Here is a 22,914-nt window from a genome sequence, read left to right as displayed (position 1 = left end):
GGCACACTCTCCTTGAGAGGTGCTAGCTTCATTCCAGAGAAGGCAGGGGCAAAGTGCAAAAGATTCCTCAAGAACAGAAGGTATTTCCACCACCACCAGCTCTCTCTACCTCATGTTGTTCAGCACTTGTTTCAAATAAGGTATTACTCATGTGTCTCTGGAGCTTTCACTCTTCCTGGGGTGAGTGGAGATCAGCAGATGTCTACTTGTGCCAAGTCACTTCATCATGATGCATGCTGGAACAGCATTCTAACCCGACTGCATTCTTCATAGCAAAAAGTGCTTTTCTTGAGAAACAAAATGAAAACTGTTCCCATGGAACATCTTACAGACTCAAAAATAGTTTTCCTAGGGTGGAAAGGATGGAGCTCGCCTATTTTATTTGGCTTTATCTTTAAAAAGAAACAGAGCTACTGGCAAAACTGGCACATCTTTGTGAAGTTGTTGAACTCGGGACCCTGGCTGGAATGTAAAAGAAAAGATGTAGCAAATGAGAACTTTGCCTTACGTGGGCTTCTGCTAGTTCTGGCAATTTCATGTGCAGGTTGTCCAGAAAGGTTCTGCTAGCCAAGTAAAGATGAATTTCTCAAATAATAAACTGAGGGATTTCAAGGAGGCCTTTTGGGGATACTGCTACAATCTGGTAGAGGTCAGTCTTTTCATGCCTCGCCGCTGAGCCAGGCTGGAGGACAACACGGGCTCCAGCCTTGGTGCCTGAGGTGCGCGGTTTAAAGCGAAGTAAGTGGCTGCCATTGCACCCTGCGAAACAGAGAAAGAGAAAACTCTGAGCTGAAATTAATGTCTTTGATGCTTTTCCCTTCCCCTATTCAGTATGCTAAAAAATTGTCACACGCGCACAATTTCCATGAAATGATACCATTTAGGCTGGCAGACAGCTAGAGTTGTCTCGGATTCAAAATGGTGAAGAGCAGTATGTGCCACCAGGTTATTACAATGCAGCCTGAAGTTAAAAATACTGAGCAGGTGACAGTCAAAAATACAGGTAGTACAGTGCCATTTTAAATTTAGCCTCCGTGGCAAATAATCTTCCCAACTCCTCTATCACTTTTCAGACTATTTCCACAAATGACAGCTCATTCTGCAAGCAAGGATGAGGGAAGGGTGCAGGAGATACCTTAACCAGGTGAACATCCTGTCTGCTGAGTTGGTTTTGAGACAGGTACTCCCTGTTCACTATCCATGGATGTCTCAGGACCTGGACTGCTGTCAGGCGCTGATGAGGGTCTACATGAAGCATCTTAGACACAATGTCCTGGGTTGAAAAGGAAGAGAGCAGTACAAGGGAGAAAGTAATTAATGGCTGTGCAGGTTTAACTAATATCTTTCTGTTGTCAGTGTCATCATTAGCATGTCCAATGAAGAGAGTGATGCACTTCAGACAGGCATCATGTTCTTTAAGTGTCAGCTCTTATCTTCAAAATTTTCAAGTGTTATGTTCAACTCTCAGCTAATAATACAATCAAAACATAATGTGGAGGGCATTAATCTTATTGAATAACTGTCAATTACTGGTGTGGAGTGATAAACACCTAGGGAGAGGATGCCATCTGGAGGCGTCTCCTCACTGACCTCAAGGCATGCTTACAAGAGAAACTTAAAAGAGAAATTCAACACTCGGGTAACTGAAGTTCAATTAGGTTAGTTCTACAACATCTAAACATTTTAATTTCAAAACAGGACAGCTGATACAAAATCCACGGTGAGGCTCATAGGTGCTAGTAGCAAGATTAATATGTTACTAGGATTGCTTGCAGCTTTGTGGTGGAAAGTATCAATGTTCTTCCATTGGATACTAACAGTTTCTAAACATGAAATCTCTTGCAAGAATCTTTAAAGCCTGTCAAAGCTTCTGATTAATGGTGGGCAACTGGAAGCTTGCAACTTTCCTGCCCATTTACCTGTCTCACAGGCTAGTGCACAGCTTCGTGCCTAAAGATCTGAGCACCAGGTGAGTTTTTTCTCTCAGTGTTTTCCCTGCTTTGTGACAGATGGGCAGCCTGAACGGTGATCTGTACAGAAATTAAAACTGCCTGCTCCCGGTTAACTGAGAAGGTACAACTATACATCTGTGGCATTGACAAACCTATGCTTCTTTTAGAAGTGCATTTGCACCAAAAAAAGAGCTCTGTGGTATTTAAACCTTGAGAGAAAATCTGAGAAAGGGTTCACTGACCTTTGCAGTATCAGATACTGAATCCCAGTTTCCTCCTGTAAGAGCATATTTGCCACTGCCAATCCTGGCCAGAATCTCCTCTGGGGTGTCGTCTGGTCCATTTGCAAAAGGAGTAAACCTATGCAAAAACAAAAAACAAAAACAAACAAAAAAAAAAAAAAAAAAAACCAAACAAAAAAAAAAAAAAAAGGAGAGAGAGAGGAGAGAGAGAGAAAGAATCTATATAATTTGCAAGTACACGATTTCTAGGTTCTAGTATTAACTGCCAATGATTAGAACAGGAGTTTAGTTCCAGAATGTACCACTGATACTGCTGCTTCATTTTCACTCAAACTATACAGCCTGGTGGTTCCTCATATTGGTCTGTAGAGGAAAACATAGATTCCTTAACTGTTTTTTAAAATTTTGTTCTGTTATAGTCTTTAGGAATTAAATACTCTTCATAAAAATAGTCAAGTGTTTACCTCTTGATTTAACCTTGCTTTATTGCCAACACCTTTATTGCCAATACCAATACCTTGGTAACAGCAAGAAAGGACAAAAATTATAAAGCAGAAGAAATGCAATCTGAAACAGAAAAAAAGGAAAAGAAAAAAGAGCTTTGTAATCTATTTTGAAATGCTTTGTTAACCATAATGTGCAAGTCAGTTGGGCAAAAGAAATTACCTGCAATAAGTAATTTCCTTGTCCAGCCAGTCAGAAATTACTTTTAACAAGCACCCAGATTGTGACAAAGTCAGTGTCATAGGCAGAGGGTGCCCTTTTTGTCTTCAGAAAGTGACAAGAGATAAGGTTTTTGCAGCTGACTAACAACTACCAGGCCAAATTTTACTCTGCAATCTTGAACAGCTGTCTAAGTTTAGAAGAAGTAGGTATTTTGGATTTTTATATTTTTCATTCAATCTGTCTTTTCTTCAAACTTGCCAGAGCAGTTTTTAGATTGTTAAACAGTTGGTTTGGCCACAGCTTCCTATCCCATCTGGCTTCTGGTAGCAAATTCAATTCCTCATGCAGTATTTTCTCATTTTCAAAAACATTTCAGTCTTCATAGCAGTTCAGCCCAAAGAGATATGTGATGTTAGTCCAATCTATAGCTATCAGGAGGGATGTCAGCAGTAAGAGTTATGGACTGGCAAAAACTCTGAGGTCTATCAGTAGCTCCATTAACATCATCCCTGGCTGGTGCTCTAGTCCTGTCTGAATCCTCTCACCTCATAGTGATTATAGGGGGAGAAAGAAGTCCTGGATGTAAATACTTGTCAGCTCCTACTAATCTCCTCTAGTGAGGAAGAACAAGACCATTCATAAATGCAGTGGTGTCATCTAAAAAAAGCATTTCTTAACTGATTGTGTTACTACTATTTTCTCTGGTGTGCAGAAAAAGAGAGATGCAAGTTACTGGCCCCTGTCAGTAAACTGAATATCCACTAAGTTGTGCTATTTGTATTTCTGACTCAAATATATTTGGACTTTTTTTTCTTCATATTCAAGAAAGAAGTATTTTGAATATAATCAACCAAACAAATGTAACTGTAGATAATGTGTTAATTTTATTTTACTGATTCCAGCTGTGTAGCAGCCATGGGCATCAGCCAAATAGAAATAGGTTCTTGGAGATCCAGCAGACTGGGAGACTTCCCACAAAGTCTTTATATATTTCAGCTGACCTTGAACATGTGTAGTCAAGAATAAAACAGATGAGATAGAGACCCCCTGGCATCTTTTCTACAGTCCACAAATAACAGAATAACAGAAAGTCAGAGTCCAAATCTTTGTTTTCTGTATAAAACCTAGGAATTAATCCAATCTTCTTGTCATAGATGAAGGATCATGAAGCAGATTAAACAATTTAGAGAGGTCACTGAAAGCTGCAAGCTGTGCTTAGGTGTGATAGATGTGCAGATACCATAGTCTGAGAAACGAAATTCAAGGCCTGGTAACTCTAGACTAGGTTTGCACTTTGTTTCTCAATCATCCCAGCCCATCTTATTCTTGTCCTTCACTGCTTATTTCAATCTGTGCCTTTCTCTGGATCTTCTTGTGTTAATATTTTATTTTAGCCAACACATTGGTAGGGGTATTTTTGCCAAGTACCTCTCAAAAGTTTCTGCTGCCTGTTGCTATTCTTGCTAGTTTATCTCTTTTGAATCCTATTTTTCAAACTGCATCTGAAAACTATGTTTGGGTGGGTTTTTTTTAGCTTTTAAAGATGCTCAGACATTTCAATAACAGTAACAGAAGAAGAACAATGAAGCTGAATAATTCATTCTATCTATCAACAGAATGAATTAACATTCTTTCATGGACAAGGTGAACACGAAGCTCTTCATATTCCTATGCACCTCTCCTAATAGAAAACTTCCCCACTGCTTAAGCCATGAGTGAACCCTTCAGGAGTCTAGGTCTCAGTGCATACAGGCGCTTTCTGTTAAAAACCTAAACACTTTGTCAAGTGTCAAAGATATTTACACATTCTAGAAAAAAACTTATTCTAATTTTAAGCATTGACATCTATTTTCTTACTTTATACAACTGAACACACACCTCTCAAGGAGGCCAGAATCCCTATCTGTGACTGCTTTCAGGCTTAGTCAGTGCTGAGCCCACTGGAGACTGCTGCTCTAGGGGAACCTCACCACTCACCCTGCCAGCATGGTGTACAGCAGGATCCCCAGGCTCCAAATGTCACAGGCTGCATCATAACCTTGGCGTTTGAGGACCTGTGGGGAGGAAAGAGAGAGATGAAAACAGCGCAAACTGCATTCCTGAATTTTTAGCTTCTGATCTACAAAATGCACCGATTAGTGGTTGTGTCTGCTGACACTCCCAGGGCTTAGCTGTGTATCTGCCTTGAACAGGTGGCTGCCTTGGGATCAAAATGTGCTACGGAGCAAGGCAAAGCCCAGGCTGAAATGAGCTGGTTAAACTCAGCACATCTTTCCCCTCCACAGTGTGAGAGATGAGTGCAGTTTGTTGGAGCTGGGGAGGCTGGGAGCTCCTCTGATCATCCAACATGCAGCAAAGCAGAACAATATTTCACTGCTTTAAAATGTTTCCCTTTAAAATGTTTCATTAAAAAAATAGCTCATTATTACTTCAAAACATATCCTCCTAACATAAAAGTTACCAACAACCCTGTGGATGCCTCATAGGGATAAATGACTGATAAGTATTCCAGCTGAGCTCAGTTTGGATTTGATACAGCAAATGGATGCACACTGAAGCATATATAATGTCAGACTAATGAAGATGCATGCTAAAAGGCTTCTCTTACTTCTGTATAAAGAAAAGTGGGCACATTTAGACTGGAGTTAGCAGCAGGCTAAAACTTGACCCCTTTTTCCATGGGGCAAACAAGACCCATGGTAGTCAGCAGAGATCTGACCAGCAGGTTCAGCCCTGATACAGGATGGCAAGGTGTAGCAGTAAGGGTGCAGTCCAGATTTCATTTGTGCTTGTGCACACTAGAAGAAATGCCTGGTGAGTCAGTGCAGGTCCAAGGGAAACTGAAGTCACCACCTAAGCTCAAGGACCACCTCCATATCTTCCCATAAAAGCAAACTACCCTCTGTTTATTCAGTTCTGACACAAAGGAAGTTCTGTCCTCTTTAGATGGACCAGAAGATACATCTTTTTGCAAAGCACATGAAAAAGGAATGTAAAAATTCAGCAAGTCTTCCTCTGACCTCCTTATTACCCAGGAGTGATTTAACTATCTGAAGTCTATCACAGAAAAGATCAAATTCTTCTAAGGAAAAACAGTTTGAGGAAATGTTGCCTCAACAGATTTTATAAATGATGAGTGGCAAAGCAACCATCTGCCAGGTATACTGCTGAGTGAACATTTGCTACCTGGAAAAAAACCCAACAAGCCAAAAAGACTCCCACAGCAACAAAACCAGAGAGAAAGCTGCAGTTCCTCCTGTTGACAAAGCTGGTAAAATCGTGCTTCTGCCTCTCTCTCCTGCACATAAGGTGCAGGCTTTCTGGCTGACTTATTTATTTCTATTCTTTAGTTCCTGCATTCATTCCCTCTCTATTAATGTTAGTTTTTATGGGAAAAACTTCTTTGCTATTTAACAAACTCAGCTGTTTCTTGCTTCACCCGTGAGCCTGAATACCCAATATTTATCTTTTGTTGTGGTTGTTCTCGTGGTATTTTGAACAGTTACAATTTCACTTCTTCTCTCTTTTCCTCCAATAACCAAGGACAATCAAGTCTAAGGTAAGTTATGGAAAAACAGGGCAGTGAGCAAGTGGTTACACAACCCCAAAGTGATTAGGTCACTTCCAGAACTTAGTGGGATCTGAAATAGAGGCAGAAACTGGTTCTTAGTGCCACACCATAGCAGGACATTGTGGGGACAATGGGTATCCTCGAGATAATGATACCCTGGTTCCATCCAGTTCTGAGAATGGCTCAGATATTTGTCCAACCTCTTCTATTTCTGTAGTCTTTGACTTACTGGGTTAACAGTGTTTCAAATAGAGGTTTTTCTCAGTTGTAACAAGCAGGGATTCAAATGGGTACAAAAGCAAATAAAGAACCTCATCATTTCAAATAATAAAGCAGTAAGTCTTCACAAATTCTGTAGGAAACCTGCAGAATAAAATATTTTTACTTTATCCAGAAGCACCCTACTGCATCGGTAGTACAGCAGCCTGGCTCTTCCCTCCTCGCATGCAGCACGACTCGCACTAGGTGGCAGCGTGCCTCCTTCAGACAGCCTTCATCTTCGCTCTTGCTATCACCTAAACCCCAAACTAACTGTTTCCAAAATAAAGGAGATCCAAGTGGGCAAACATGTCCTCCTCCTTCGGTCACCGCCCTCTTTGTCACCAGCTCAGCTGATTTTCTGCCTCCTTAATTGGTTTCACGAGCAGATGTTGCAGTTGGATTCAGACAGGGAACATGAAAGTCAAATCTAGGCTGGAGGACAGCATTATATCACAGGTAAAACTAAAAGCACTTAAAGCTTTATGTAAGCTCTCTGCCAGTTCTGGTAATGTTTCAATTAATCTCCAGTGTCTCCTGCATTAGCAGGACCTGTCTTACTCATCACGAATGTCTGGGAGTGTGATTTCTGCTTTCAGTTCAAATCAGAAGAGTCTGATAATGAAAAGAGAAGAGCCCATCATGAAAAATAGCTACACCTATTTTAAGCATCTTGTACCTTGGAGGAAATGTGAGTGCTTCAAATCTTGCAAACATGATTTTTTTTTTTTTTTTGTGGTTTAGAAACTGAATGGCTGTGGTGCCACACAACTTTTTCAATCTACTTTGATAATTTTAAACAGCTCATTCCCATTTCTAAAATGGAAGCCTAACAAAACCTCAATAAAAACCCCAAAGCAATCTATCTTGGCAATGGAAGGTTTGCTTTTTTTTCCTGAAGAAAATCTGTTTTGAATTTATACTGCCCTGGCAATTGTCTCTATATAACAAATTCTGATGCTGGAAGGCTATGATTCCTATAACTTTTGGTATCATGAAAGGACCCTGTACAGAAAGATCATCCTATTTTTTTTCTTCCCGGTCACAAATGAACAGTGCATGGGAGAAAGAGAAAACTTAGGGAGAAAAAAGACTGCTAGATGATACCATCTGAGAGATACTGGTATTTGATAGTAGAGAACAGATGAAGTATGGAAAGACAGTAGTTTTTTGTTTTTCTCATATGGACCAAAACAAGCAAAGGAAGACACACATTTGAAGCAGTGTATTGCAAATACTAATTTTTTTTTATCTTCATCCCTCCAAGAAATGGATAGTTACCCAAGAAATTAACTTCTTGCTCCTTCATTGTGAGGAAGCAGATATGAATATCTCATGAGTCAAATACAGCAAAGAGCCCAAGCCATGAAACACTGTCTGAGCCATGCCCACTCCTGCAGGGCTGCATGAGAGGAACAGCCCCTGCCAGTGATGCAGAGCCACCTCTCCCTGTGCCTGGGATAAACTGTTTGGTCGTCCTTCACTTTCCTGTCTGTAAAAACGAGAAAGAATTTCCGACATCCCCCAGAACAGGGGTGAATTTGTACTAGGAAAGCCCAAGAGGAGAGATGTTTCTTTAGCTAAGTGAATTCAACAATAAAACTCTCACTGATTTCAGCACAGTAAGGATTTTGTGCAAGGATTTTTTTTTCAGTTTTATCACAGACTCCTGGAATAGTTAAGGTTGGAAGGGTCATATAGTTCAATCTCCCTGCTCAAGCAGGATCCCCTGGAACACTCAGGATTGTGTCTCGACGGCTTTTGGATATCTCCAGAGAAGGAGACTTCACAATGTCTCTGGGTGACCTGACATCAAGATTTCCCTCTTGAGCCTTAATCCTGTTCTGATGCAGTGCACTAGAGGAAAAGCAGTCTGATCAGAAGCAGCTAGAGAAAAAAGATATTTATCCTAGTAATGAGCCAAAGCATTGTGTGCACCAGTCCAAGACAGACACCAGCTTCTGTCAGGAGAAAAACAAGTGCTGTGACAGGAGCAGGAATAGGAAAGTTATGGTAATAGAGGCTGTGCAAGTGCCAGTAGCCTGGTTTGTGCCTTGCTGCTCTCACAAAGGCAGCAAGGGAGGAAGGATTGCTTCCTAGGACACACAGACTACTGCAGGCTTTGAAATGTGATCCTACCTCAGGAGCAACAAAGTTGGCTGTGTAGCAGGGAGTCATGAGCAGCCCGTTCTCCGCTCTCAGCTGCTTGGCAAAGCCAAAGTCACAGATCCTGATAGAGTCTGGGTTTCCTGACTCATCCATGTAGAGGATATTACTTGGCTTGAGATCTCGGTGCACGACCTTAAGAGAGAACAGTGAGAGACAAGTGAGAAGAGGAGGTCAGGGAGCACTGGGGCTTGGCTGCCATTTCTGGTCTGCTGCTTGGGGTAGGTCAAGAGCTCATGCCGAAAATATTTCAGTTTTGGAAAAAAAGTTACTTAAAAGCCTTGGAGAAAGGAAGGGAAAAAATGAAAGTCTGTTAAAATGAGAGACAAAATATTTGACAGCCTCTGTGAGTATATTGGGATGGAGCTGCTCCTCTAAGAGGAGACAACTTCCCAAGGGTGGCCAAAATGGGCTGTTGTACAAACATCTTGGTGGCAGAATCTCCTGGAGCTTGATGGCCCTGAATACCCAGCTGAAAGGTGAAGAATAAATCACATAATGGGAGGAAAGTATGTAAGGGTCTTCTTGTGGTTGTCCATGTGAGTGGCTCACATCTGAAAGGAGGGATTACATTCTTTCTTAATTTCAAAATGTATTCACACAATTTGATGTGACTGTGTGTTTTACCAGACATGCTGAATTTCAGTGGCAGGAAAACAGCCTTTATTTGTTACAGCAAGACTGACAAATTACCATGGAAGCATAGAAGCTAAAGGACAAAATGCACTTAGTTTTAACATGAAACAGGAAGAGCAATAAATATTTGACTAGTTATCCAAACTGCTTGTCCCTGAAACGCAGAAAAGGAGAGATTTTTCAAACTGTTGTATATACAACTTAGACTCCAAAAGTCAGATTTTAACAGCATGTCAGAAGTCTTTCCCATCAGCTGCTCAAACTGTCACTTCATTTGGAGAGCTGAGCATTTGATTTTCTACCTGTCTGCTGATTCAGCTACCCTATCTGAAGTGTTGCTAAAAGTTCAGATCCTGCAACAATGATTGTGATAAAAAGCACACAACTAATATCTCAAGAAAGTACATGAACTTAAAAATCACTGTAGTGTGGGAAAAAAAATACTACTTTGACATGCTTCAGTTCAGTGGAAAATGGATAAAAAGCTAATGACCCTATTTCACAAACCAAATGTAACTATAAATACTGAGGTAGGATTTTTGGAGGGTTGCGGAAAACATATTTACATTTCAGAGAAGCAAAATCACAGCTATTCGCGATTTCAGAAAGTTGAATTTTAAGAAGGTTGGTGCAGCGAAGCCTTAAAAAAGCAAGGCTTACCCCCTGAGAGTGCAGGTAGTCCACAGTCCTGGTGATGGTGCACAGCACAGCGCTGGCCTCCCGCTCAGAGAAGCACTTCTGCCGAAGGATGCGGTCCAGCAGCTCGCCGCCCCGCATCAGCTCCATCACCAGGTACACGAACTTCCCGTCATCATAGACCTGCAACAGGAACACAGGAAATGCATGTCTTGGACCCACCAACTTGGTAAAGGTTGGTCCTTCAACCACAGCGTTGGCTTGCTTGCGTGGGAAGTTGCAAGAAGAAAATATCAGCAAATGTGTGGGAAATGGGCTCCTTACACTCAACAACTAAAAAGAAAACTTTATAAAATTACTTAAATCATCACTTTTTTCTGGTGTCTGTAGCAGCTTGCTGATTTGTCCTCACAGAAATGTAGCTTTCCTGGTTTTCTATCATGTCAACAGAGAAGGCTCAGCTGTTAAAAACAGCACCACTCCACACAGCTTCAAATGCCTGCTGGCTCTCACCCAAGCATTCTTCTCAGTAGTGTTCTCTCTTTCCACTTCCACAGGGTAACATTTGCCATTTCAAATATCAATATTTCCCTTTGACTCATGATCAGCTAAAGAGCTGTATTATGCTGTTGGCCAACACTTGCATCTAATGATATTATTTAGTTTATATTTTCAATTCTGGTGAATATATTGTTGATATCAGCTGCAAGACATATTTACATTCAATGTCAATGGCAGTTGGTAAAAGAAATTTTATCATTTAAATTGGAGGACAACCATTCTCATGTCATTGTCCTTTATCTGGACTGCAATAATAGGCAGTGTTATAGTCATCAATTCTAAATGTTTTTGGAAAGGAATATAAAAACTTATTTTATTAAGATTTTTTAGATACACTTTAACACTTAGGAATTAGGTGAGACTTTCCTGAGGGCATGTGATTAGAAGATTCTTATATACTTTCCTAAGGTCTAAACCACAATGTACTGGCCACTGACACTAGCAGGATATGTTCTGTAAACTCTGAATCTGACATGATGTGGACAATCTTAGGTGAGTCTTTAGGCAGCTAAAAGCAGCTCTGACCAATTAAATTACTTAAATTACTTCATATAAGCGTAGTGAAGGACTATTTTTTCATATGAAATGCTGAAGAAAAATACCTTAATGACTGCTGGAGTAGAAGGCAAATAGTCCCTGGCATTAAAACACTACTGGGGGAATTCTAGTGACTCTGTGAGCTCTCCTCTTCCCAGCAAAGCAGATAGCACAAGGCTGCACAGGAGTGGCTGCTGCTTGAGAAAGATCATCCCCCTGCCCAGCCACACTGCTGTGTGTATTCAGCAGTGCCCCAAGCTAGGGAGATCTCCTTTTAAATAGTGCTGCAAACCCAAACCCATTTTTTCATTCTCCACCACTGTGCCCCTTTGGTTTTTTTTAAGGTTTGTTAGACAGTAACTGGACAACGCATAACCTGACCAGTCTTTCCAAATGCTATCCAGTAAGTTGTTAAGTCGTGTTTTTCTCCTTGATTTCACTGGGTCTGGTTTTAGCTTGGACCTTCAGCTGAACAATTTTCCAGACCTGGACTGATAAGTGAGCGTGATTAGAAGGTGAAAATCATTTAATGCTGAAGTGCTCAAAGACTACTCACATCTTTAAGAGTAATGATGTTTGGATGCTGTCCATATCGCAAGAGTATCTCAATTTCTTCAGAAGGGTCTCTCTTGCTCTTATCAATTATCTGGAATAAATGAAGGACAGTGTAGTCAAATATCAGTTAGCAGCACTAAGCACAAAGCAACCAATTCCTACAGTTTAAACAAATCAATATTCAAAATTCTTCTATTAATCATTATTCCATGAGAGGACAGCACAAACCATGTGCAAATGACAGCCATGCTGACTGCCTGCCAAAGGCAGATGGAGCAATAATTAGTTTAGATTCTGGAGGTGTAGGCCCTCTTTTTAATGCTTGCAGTTCTGTTTACCCATAAATAATGGCAGTAACAAGAAGTGTCATTTAGAAATCGAACAACATTGAGAGTTTTAAAATAATCGTAGTTTTAAAATTACCTTTTTGATATAAAAAAATGATAGAATCGTAATATTGGCATATGCTTGTATATATGCTGATAAATTAATAGAAATTAATTGTCATATGTATTTGTCAGAAATGTAAATGTATGGACATTTACTGTCAGGGGAGATTTGAATTGAAACTTTTGGTAATAATTTGGCTCTTTGGGCCAAGCTGTTGTAGTGAACCAACAGAGTGACCAGACATTGTATTTGGCCATGTAACCAAAGTCTACCCATGCCTAAACTGGAAAGAAATCTGCTTCATAGAACACTTCTATGTAGTCAGCATCTTTTGTCTTATTAAAAAATATAGTAAGACATGCAAAATTTTTAGTTTTGGATGTAGCAAGCCTGTAGCACCAGGTCTTAGAAAAACATGACAGCTGCTGCTTAGAGAGCATCACTGCATGGAAAGCCAGCTAGCAGGAGAGCACTGACTTCTCCTCAGTGATTCTGGTAACCATATTTGCCATGTCAGGCAAAGAGCTTTAGTCATTTGTCCAGCTGAGAACACTGATTAATGTTTCTCACTTCACAGATTTAAATCATAAATATGGAATAAAAAAAAATAATATTAAGGGAAATCTCTGCATTTTGGAATCTCAAAAGTAACTGCAAAGAAGATGGTGAAAGACTTGTTCTACTAGAAACTCATAGGAGTACACTATTTTGTCTCTATTTCTTATTGCTAGAAAACAACAGCAGGACTTTTGAATAACAGGTATACCAGAGTGGAATGGGTGGCATTTTCAGAAAATTATTTCCACTACTGCCTTGGATTTCAAGGCTTCCAAACTTAAATGTGGTTAGTTCTCTCCAAGAGCTAGGCACAGAGCACAAATTTTAAATTACAATGTTAGCAGGGAAAAAATAGCTTTTTGAAAACCTCTTTTGCTAATGAAGATAAATGCCTGCCTGCTTTTTAATAAAATATATGCATTTTTCACGATTTATTTATGGTGATACAAATTCAAGTACATGAGTAGAATCTTATGCATTAGCCATAATAATGCATAACTGAATATAAATCAGAGGCTTCACAGTCATCATGACTGGTATGTATGTGTAGTGATAATGATGGTCAGAAATTGTCCATGGCTCAGGTATGCCTCTGAGGCCGTATCAGGGATTTGATTCTGAATTAATGGAAGTGTGACAAATGAAAGTGCAACATGCAGGTAAATGGTTGTTGCCCACCTTTGAATAAATAAAGTAAAACCTCAAGAACAGGTGAATGAAATAAAGATTTCTGCTGTTGTTCTCTCAGTTTAGTTGAGACTTTATCAAGAAACCAATGAAGTCCTGATGGACACACTCCATGTGAGCACAACCACAATGACTAAATGTGTCCCACTCAACCAGTAAGCCCAACATACACGAAGATCCTCACTTCCTTGGCTACACTGATAAACCTCTTGTCAAGTTACTGGAGAAATTCACATGTGCCCCTGTTAGCATCTGCCTGCCCTGTACAAATCAGCAGAACCTACTGTGCCAAGTATTACCACCAGTGAGGAGGATCACTACCACTGTGCTGCTGTAGCAAGCTATATAATCCAGATTCCTTTTCTGTTGCAGTTCCCTGTGAAAGCAAATATCCAGAGCTGTGGAAAATTTTAACTGACTATTAATAATGCAGGACTATAAATGCATATATATGGCCTAAAAAAATCCAAACCAAAAATAGTCTCAGCTATTGACAAAACTAAAACCAACACAACCCGAAGCACTCTGCTACTGATGTAGTAGCAACAGCAGCAGATGACATTTAATGCTTCTAATTTACAATATGCAATGTAAATACAAACTGCAAGACAGTCCCACTAAATATGCATGTTTATTGTTTTAACGTGTGTGCAACCTGCAATACACTGATTACATGGACAAACTGCCCCAAACTGCACCACAAATCATTGTCAGAGTTGTGAAGGGACCTGCAAAATTCCTCTCAGTCCCTGGGCAGTCTAATGGGACAGACCAGAACCACTTTTCTCCTCCACAGCAAAAGATGACTGTCACCCTGCCAGTGCCTCTCTTCAGTGTGCCCGTGACTTACACTTGGCCCTTGACCGCAACTTCACCAGAAATCCCCCTGCAGCTCAGACTGGCTGCAGTATGAACAGTTTCTTTGTATGTGGCAGTGGCCATCCATTAAATAAATATGCCCCACAGCTCCACTCCTGTGATATTCCTGATCTTCCTTTTCACAAAGTCATAGAATCATTAAGTTGGGAAAGATCTCTTGAGATCAGCAAGTTCAACAATTAACCCAGCATTGCCAAGTCCATCACAAAACCCAAGTGCCTTATTTACATGTCTCTTAAATGCCTCCAGGGATGGTGACTTCACCATTTCCTTGGGCAGTCTGTGCAGTGATTTACAACACTTCCAGAGAGTTTATTGGTGTGCTGTTAAATCCACCCAGAATTTCCTGTGGTAAAAAGAGCATTTGCCACCCCGGTCCCTGTCTCCTCTGAGACACTGTATTTTGCATGAATACAGACTCTTCTGTTCCTTTCTGGTAGAGCCCATGAACCTCCTGCAGCTCTTCCTGTGCAAGCAATGATGAATTTTCTTTAGGAAACTCATTTTGATTTGAATTCAACTAAAATGTACTTATGAACACTCTCTATTACAGAATTAAGGGAAGATCTCAGCTACTAGTCCTGAGAATTTGAGTAATATGTCACGATGCTACTTTTCCATTTCTCTCTTTAGATGTGTGTTGAAGAAGACCAACTCAAAAATTCACCATAATGTATAAGTAACTTAAATGAAAAAGTAACATGAGCTTTACTGTACCTTGGCCCAGAAGAGCTGTGATGCACAAGGGTCATGCATTGCCCTTCAGAAGAGAAAGAAACTGAGCCATAAAGCAAACAGACTTTTTTCTGTGCATTGGACACCCAGGGATTGCTCAGAATCTCATCTGTGTCAGTGTATGAAAGGATTTTAGAGTAAAACGGGCTCAGCACAGTCAATAGTGTCCTTTGTTCTCATAGGGGATTTGTTTGCTCTTTATCATATCATTTGTGTGACTAACTGAAAGCAAAAGGTGCATTTTCTTTCCTCAGTGGGATTTAGGGTAATAACATCATGATATTTTAAAATGTGTCAAGCTCCTTTAAAGGACAATACTGAACACCTTCTTTATTAAGGAAAAAAGAAGCAGGACGGAATATTTTCAAAATCCCAATTAATGCATCTGTCCAGTTTTTGCAAGTCGTTCTACAAGTCTTCTGCATGAAAAAAAAAATCATCTAATTCTCCTTTACTAATGGGTTTTCAATGGATTTAAGCTTGTCAGAGCAGACTAATGAGTATAAAAGGCAGTATCAATAAAATTCCATGTGGGTAAAGCCTTGCTGAAATTGGCACAGCAACTAAATAGACAGTATATATATTTGCTTGCTGCCTTTTTTGGAAGGTATTTGCATGCTTCCAACTGTGTAGATAAATCTCTTCTTCTGTACCTAGTTATACCATCAGCAGATGTTGGAGCCTTCAGCTGTTTGGTATCACCCACCAGCTGGGACTTACAGCCCTTACAGCCCTGCCAAAGGAACAGTACGTGTGAGCACTCCCTAATCCACTTTCAGTGAAGCAGCCCTGCTAATACAAATTGCCTTTTCCAGCACTGAAATTAACCTGAATGACTGTGCATGAGAAGAATGGAGAATGGCTGTGTTTCTCACGTGGAGTTCTCCATCACGACAGCTGTGAGATTGGAAAAGCTAAGTTTAACTGCCTTTGCTGTCTGGAAAATGAACTGCCTAAAAGAAAAGGTGAAAGAGAGAAGCAGGAGAGTGAGAAAAAGGACGGAAAAGAAACAGGAGATACACTGATGGGAAGAGCAGTGACATGAGCCTGAGGAGAAAGGATGGGGCTCTGGCCAGGCTGTGCTCGAGCTAGCAGCAAGGACACTGCTCTGTTGGGTCTGTCTGTGCTGGGGACAAAGGACCTTGGGCATCTTTAATGACCAAACAATTAAATGATCTTTTAATCTGCCTTGTCTTCAACCACCCCAGGTGACCCTTCCTGGCGGCTGAAACTGAGATGCCAGAGTGTGAGCTGGGGCAGCTGAGCTGCTGGTACAGCCCCAGTCTGCTGCTCCAGCTGCAGTGACACAAAGCCCAGCAGAAGGCAGGGCAGACACACCTGGGCGTTCTCGTACCTCTTACAGCCACACCTGAGGCTGCCAGTGCATTTAGGCACTGGGATGATGTAAAGCTCCTTTTAACCAGCACTAGGGAACCCTGAATGGCTTTGTGAAAAAAGCATGGAGAAGGAGGAGAATTTAATATGTTTTTTAAAGCTGCTTTTTTTTCTGTTATACACAGGTTTTTTTTATAGTCTGTTTGCAGAGTAAGCATGGGTTAATAATCTCCTTCAAGAACAGATTCATTACAGAGTGTGATGTGATAGTCTCTGTAAAAATCCCCTCCTTTTCTGGGAAGGGAAGGATGAGCAAAAGGAGAATTAATTTTGTGTCCCTTTGCACATTATATCTACACTGTGATGTATTTGAAAATTCAGGGCACCACTAATGGAACTGACTATAGGTGGGATTTGCTTCTCTTCTGAAAAAGGAGGTGTGACAACACACAGATTTTAACTTGACAGTTTCATCTACAATACTAATTCCAATGGAAGTGTCACAAAAAGAGAGTTCTGCAGTTCTGTGCTGCTGGAAAATGTACATGTTTCCATTTCAGTAATATTTCCTTCTAAAAATAAGGTCTATTCATGCCAAGCATCTGTTTTAATTTGGTTCCTTTCTGATGTCAAATAACTCAAGTTGGACGAAAATCACTGCAGAAAGGCTAATATTATTTAAAAGAACATGGTATAATTTTAAATTTAAGAGGTCTCCAAGGAGCGCTTATCCAAGCCTAATAGTTTCTGAGGGACTATTTGCTGTGCTATTAGTTTTGATTAGCTTCAGAAATTCCTTCCCTCTATCCATGCTTAAATATTCCAGGAAAATAGTGAAAAATGACTATTAAGAAGAAACAGGCCTAATTAGCAATACTTTTCTGAAATAAGGACTGCCCATTTGATCAAGCTGTGCAGGTGAGACATTAAATATTTCTGCACACAGAGCATGCCCACTTGCTGACACCGTTTGCTGACTTAGCACTCCTAAGCTGTCAGCTGGAAGTGTTAATTAACTGCTCTTGTTAATTAGCACTTATAGGGTAGCACACGTTTTCTAAGCAGAACAGAAACATTAACAAATTTATTTCAATAGCAGCCATGAAACAGAAAAGCTCATTTTAGGGAGAAATATTCAGTTGTGGAAGCAGAATAGATTGGGAAAGGCTCTGTGCTGTGTTTCAGTTTGCTCTGCTCGGCACGCAGCCTTGGATCAGACTGATGAGTTTTCAGTCCATAAAGTAACTGCAACACTGCTCTCACCTTCTACAGAAAGCTTCAGAGATGGAAACCAGTGAATCATTCAGAACTTTCTAAGGGGAAAAATTATGACATCAGTATGGAAGGCAAATGCAAGAAACATAGTTTGAATGGCCCCAAAAGAGAAACAGAGGCACAAAGGACTGAATTCTGTCCAAAATACTTTAGGTATTTGGCAAGCAAATTAGTGAAGAGAAACATGATATTATTAAGCTGTAGAAAAACTGCTGCTTGATCATAAGTCTCAGAAAAGATCTAGTTAGCAGGGGGAAATACCATATTCTCACATTCTTCAGAGGTTCAGCCATGCCAAGGAAAGAGACACTGAGAGCTTTGTGATCAAAGGGGAAGGAGGCTGCAGGAATTCTTAAGCCAGAGATGTACAACCACTACACATTTAAGATTTGCTTTGAAGCTGCGATTAAGAGGTGGCCTGCACACATTTCTGTATTTCTACCTGCCCGCTGTGATTATTTTGTTAAGAATTTAAGCAATGCTTTGACCCCATTTACCCCAAAAGCCAGCAAGGACTCTTGCTGCTAGAAACAAGCTGGCCAAGTGTAGAAATGCTCAAGCCACTCCTGCCTCTCTGCCCTGCCTTCTCCCACATCCTTCCAGCAGAGCCCAGCACTCTGTTCTGGCCTAGCCCTTCTGAAGCTGTAGCTGCAGCCATTCAAGCAGTGCCTCCTTGGAGAAATGACTTATTTCTGTGGGGAGACTATCTGGCAGAAAGCACAGCATCACAGAACACGCTGTGTTGGAAGGGACCCATCAGGATCATTGAGTCCCACTCCTATCTGAACACACTCAAAACAACAGAAAAGTGAGACCCAATGAAGCTTTGCAGGTATTCTGGAAAACCCAAATCTTCAAAAATGAGGACACCATTATGCTGTATCCTGTTATGGTGAGTGTATGGAACGACCCTGGTCCAGGGTGGAAGTCAGGTCCTTTGATTAAGTTTTTGAAAAGGGAAAACCAAGAAAGCCTTCAAAAATACTCTCACAGATCAGATGTAATAATCCATCACCCCTTGCTGCTCATCCATTTTACTGTAAATAATTTTCCATGATAGCTAGAGGACATCCTCCATGCTGTTTGCAATCACTCATAGTATGGCAATGAGCCCTTATTAGGACTATTAATACTGGTTTCTTTGCAGAGCACTCTAAAAAACAGCCCTCCCTATGCCAATTCAAAGAAGGATAAAGATTTGTGCTTAAATCTGCTCTGAAGTCTGTATCTCCTAAATGGCAGTCTACCGAATTTGGTGCCCCACTGCCAAAAAGCTTGAGTATGCTTCAGACACTCAAAGCCATCTTTTATCTGAGTGTGTGGGCCATGTTATTGCCTGATGCCCAGCTTTAAAAAACAGATTTAATGGGAAAACCTGGTATTTTCTGCAGTTTATCAAGGTAAGAAGGGGTCTTGTACCTCTTACTCTGCAGTTTGCAAGGCTACATTTCCACTAACATGACAAACCAACTGCTTGGCATGTGAAGGGGAAGACATCTCAGACATTTCCTTGAAGAGTTTGCTTTACCAACTGCTCTCACAATCAGACTTTTTTTCCCCTGAATCTCCCTTTTTTAGCTCCAAGACATTCTGTCTTCCCTTGCTGTCTTTAGCAGCCAAATGGTTGTCATCCATCATTTATATCACCTTAGAGATATTTATAGATTTTGATCGCATCCCACTGAGCTCTTGTCTGTCTTACATCACACGTATTTGTAGCTCTCTTGATAGAGCTTGCCTTGTAATTCTTGCCTATTTTCTGCTATAGATTTTCTCTAATTTATTTATATTCTGTCTTAAACCACAGATATCAAAAGAGCACATGATCTCACAGGGTTTAGTATTCCTACTCAGGTACTACAAGAAAAATTCATTTATATGCAAGCATGTAAATAAGATAGAAATCAATAGGTCTGCATATAAATTGTATTAATAAAACTGTAACTACACTAGCAACATATTTATGAAATATTTGTCTGATGCAGGTATTCAAATATTTGTATTTCCATCCTATGAATTATTTGAGAACACCTAATAGCTGCATTACATATTCAGGGAAGGAAAGCAAATAGTAATGAAAATTTTTGGCCAGACTGCAGTCAGAAACACTTTCTCAATAAAATATTGGAAATTATCTTTAGGTATCATTATTATGATCTTGCAGAGGCAAAAATATATGCTTTTCATAGATAATTTGATAAACCATCTTGAAGAAGAACAAGGACAGTTAGAGGCTTCTGGAAGCTCTAAGTTGGCACTCTTATTTCCCGATCACTTGACTGACTAATGAGGTCCTTTTACATGACAATATATTCTTCCTGGTGCCACTTTTTCCCCAAGTGTGAGATGTGATAGAGGCCTCCTCTTACCCACACAAACCTAACTGTGACAGCCAGCCAGCAAAGTCAAGGGACTCAACAAGAACTGAGACAGGACCTTGGCATCTGATCCATGCCCATGCAGCCCATCCTCTCTCTGGCAGAGTCCTGACAGTGCTGACTGCTCTGCTCCAGCAGCAGGTAACTTCTGCTAAATTGCAAAGGGATGGATTACCAGTGTCTCTGACCTGGAGATTGGTGCACATATCCTGGGGCCTGACCTCTGTGCCATGTTCTGCCGGGGCAATGTTGGACAAGCATTGGTTGAGTACCTCTGGTTTAACAAGCTGGCAGACTCAGGGCCAAGAAAGCTGAGGTCACCCAGCAAACTTTCCACTGACCTTCCTATTTAAATACTGATATATTTATCCCTTTTCTGCCAGACACTAAGTACAGCTCAAACAGACAAAAATAGATACAAAGCCTTCCCTGAAATTTCCACTGTCTGTTTCACTTTAGTTACTTTTTATGGTTAAGAAGAGACAATTTTAAGCAAATCTGTCCAGATCTACAGACTCCTTAACTTTCAAGGAGATTTAATGATGCTTGGACTGATTTTCTTTTTTTTTTTTCCTTCTCTTATTTCATTAAGATTCCTATTTTCTTTATTGCATTCAGTAATAACACCTGACCTAACCATACTACAGGCTAAGGAGAAAATGCAGAGCCCCTAAATACCTCCTGCCTTCAGATCAGTGTGCAGTTTTATCTACTCACACCAACCACCTAAAAACAACCAAACTGATCATGAACATCAATGGAAGTGGAAAATGAAGTTTAAGAAAATTATGAAAAAACTCTGGAATTTAAATGGGTTTTGGTGACTATGTCACTCACTGTCATTAGCAAATAAATAGACATATACAACCAGTTTGATTACACAGGCCTGCTAATACTAGCTCTCATGAGATACTGATTTCTATTATATTGATGGCATGCTGACACCACTTATCTGCTGGTATCAAATTTTTGCAGCTAATTAAAATGCACCTTCTCTCCAGTCTGCACACACCAAAACATGCTAGATGGATGTGCTCTCAGTGCTTTGCAGCTGCCAGAATTATACACGAGGATTCACTCGGATTCTAGCAGAGTCTAACTTGTATCCCAGAGGCAGACACAGACTGCAAACTTTGGCTTTGCTCACAACTGTGGAACATCTGGAGCCAAACAGTTGGTTAGTACATTACAGAGATAGGAAAAAGTCATAAGATTAACATGTGTTTCAAGATCCAAATTCCACTGTAATATTGGCATCTGCAAAATTGGATTTGTCAATTTGGACTATCTCTACTATATTTTTCTTCTTCAAAGGAAAGAAAAAATGTATATCCTGTTTTTAAGATATACAACCTAGTTTTCCACCTTGCCTCTAACAGCATGGAGGGACTGAAAACCCACCAGAATTAACCAGCTGGATATTCTGAAGAAAAAGCAGTTGATATCAAGGTGTTGAATCTGGCATCTAAACCACCTACCACTGCAATATTGGGGGTAGTATTGGGAGTAGAACTGGTTCAGCAGCAGAAATTTCTACTTGTCTGTTATCCACCAGTAATCTTTGCTGGGGGTCAGGAGTCAATCTGAATAGACAAACCTTTAAAAACAGGGAGATGAAATGAAGTCCTTTTCTAATTTACTTAATCTGGCATCAGTAAGAAGCACTGATCCAAAAATCCAGCTTGAAAGCTTCACTTGTGCTCCAAGCTTGAAAGCTGTGCAATAGTTTTAAGACAAGAAAAACATTCAGAATATGCTAATTGCATCACATATCTGGAAGGTTTTGAAAAATCTGATTCACCAAGTCTTCTGAACTCCAAACAAGAGCTCTTAATCTGTTTAGGCTTCCATTTTAAACTTTCTTCCACCCACAGAAACCTCTACCAGCTCCTCTAGCATAATTCTTTTACTTAATTAACTTATTTTCTATAGATACCGATGTGACTTAATACTTTGATCTTATTTTCCTTTGCCTCTGACCTCATCATTACATTTATATCCATGTGAAGTTTGTAACTGCAACTGAAAATGCCAGTTCTCTTTGCTATTAAAAACCATTAGGCCTGCTGTAGTCAAGATGATCAATATTATAGCAGAAGAATCTTAAACACAGCAGAAGTCCATCAGAGGAGAAACACTCTTTTGTTTCCCATCTTTCTTCTTTCTACCAGAGTATTATGAAGCATTCACCTCAGAATATTCTGTAATTCAAAGGAATGAATAAATCCTTACTTGTATTTTACAGCTTTTTACTTTTTTTTCCCTTGGGAATGAGATGGAAAAAAGTTAAAAGTAAAATTTTAAAAGCTCCCATATTCTACGTGCAAGTAGAATATGACACATGGACTTGCTAAACCAACATCTACCTGCAGTGACCTACATAGGTGGTTACTAGTTTCAGGGTAGACTCAATTTGCAGGAAATCTGACTGTCTACAGGGTTTTCTCTCGCAGGGTATTGAAATGCTCTCAGAAGTGGAGCTACGTCTGAATTCTGAAATATTGCACTTAGAAGCCCAAGGGCATGTCTAAAATAGAGTTTATTATTAGCATTTCATTTTTACAGATGACATGGAAGAACAGGGAATAGGTGGTAAGAAAATTCTCTTCTTCAGCAGCTCCATGACTGGATTTACAGAGGCAGTACAGCTGCCTACAGGTGCAGAGAGGTGTCTGGGGGAAATTCCAAAAGCTCCTCAGTGAGACACGTGCCTAATCTCAATCAGCTCCGAAAAGAGTGAAATTACAGACCTGTTCAAATGCTTTTACAAGACCAGCAAACACTATCTTTGCACTGCTAGACATCTAATTACTCTACAATACGCCCCTCCAATTAGCAGCAGATGGCCAGCAAAAGGAAAAGGGATGAAGTGTTTTGCATTTTATTAAATATGTTCT

The 22,914-nt window shown here is 40.2% G+C and overlaps 1 protein-coding gene across 2 annotated transcripts in view; it reads right to left on the bottom strand.

Moving 5' to 3' along the window:
- Positions 1–343: 343 nt before the first annotated feature.
- Positions 344–22,914, bottom strand: part of RPS6KA2 (ribosomal protein S6 kinase A2) — a 275,176-nt gene continuing 252,605 nt past the window's right edge. For both annotated transcript variants that reach the window (XM_063151755.1, XM_063151756.1), the window contains 7 exons: positions 11,782–11,871; positions 10,152–10,310; positions 8,829–8,990; positions 4,838–4,914; positions 2,195–2,312; positions 1,136–1,273; positions 344–759 (listed from right to left, as the gene is read on the bottom strand). In XM_063151755.1, the coding sequence (XP_063007825.1) occupies positions 634–759; positions 1,136–1,273; positions 2,195–2,312; positions 4,838–4,914; positions 8,829–8,990; positions 10,152–10,310; positions 11,782–11,871 (870 nt within the window). In that variant the 3' untranslated portion in view covers positions 344–633. The remainder of the gene's footprint in view (positions 760–1,135; positions 1,274–2,194; positions 2,313–4,837; positions 4,915–8,828; positions 8,991–10,151; positions 10,311–11,781; positions 11,872–22,914) is intronic.

The sequence above is a fragment of the Melospiza melodia genome, chromosome 3 (assembly GCF_035770615.1).
Source record: "Melospiza melodia melodia isolate bMelMel2 chromosome 3, bMelMel2.pri, whole genome shotgun sequence".
Taxonomy (NCBI): domain Eukaryota; kingdom Metazoa; phylum Chordata; class Aves; order Passeriformes; family Passerellidae; genus Melospiza; species Melospiza melodia.
The sequence above is the reverse complement of the archived record's forward strand: the minus strand, read 5'-3'. Positions and strand labels throughout refer to the sequence as shown.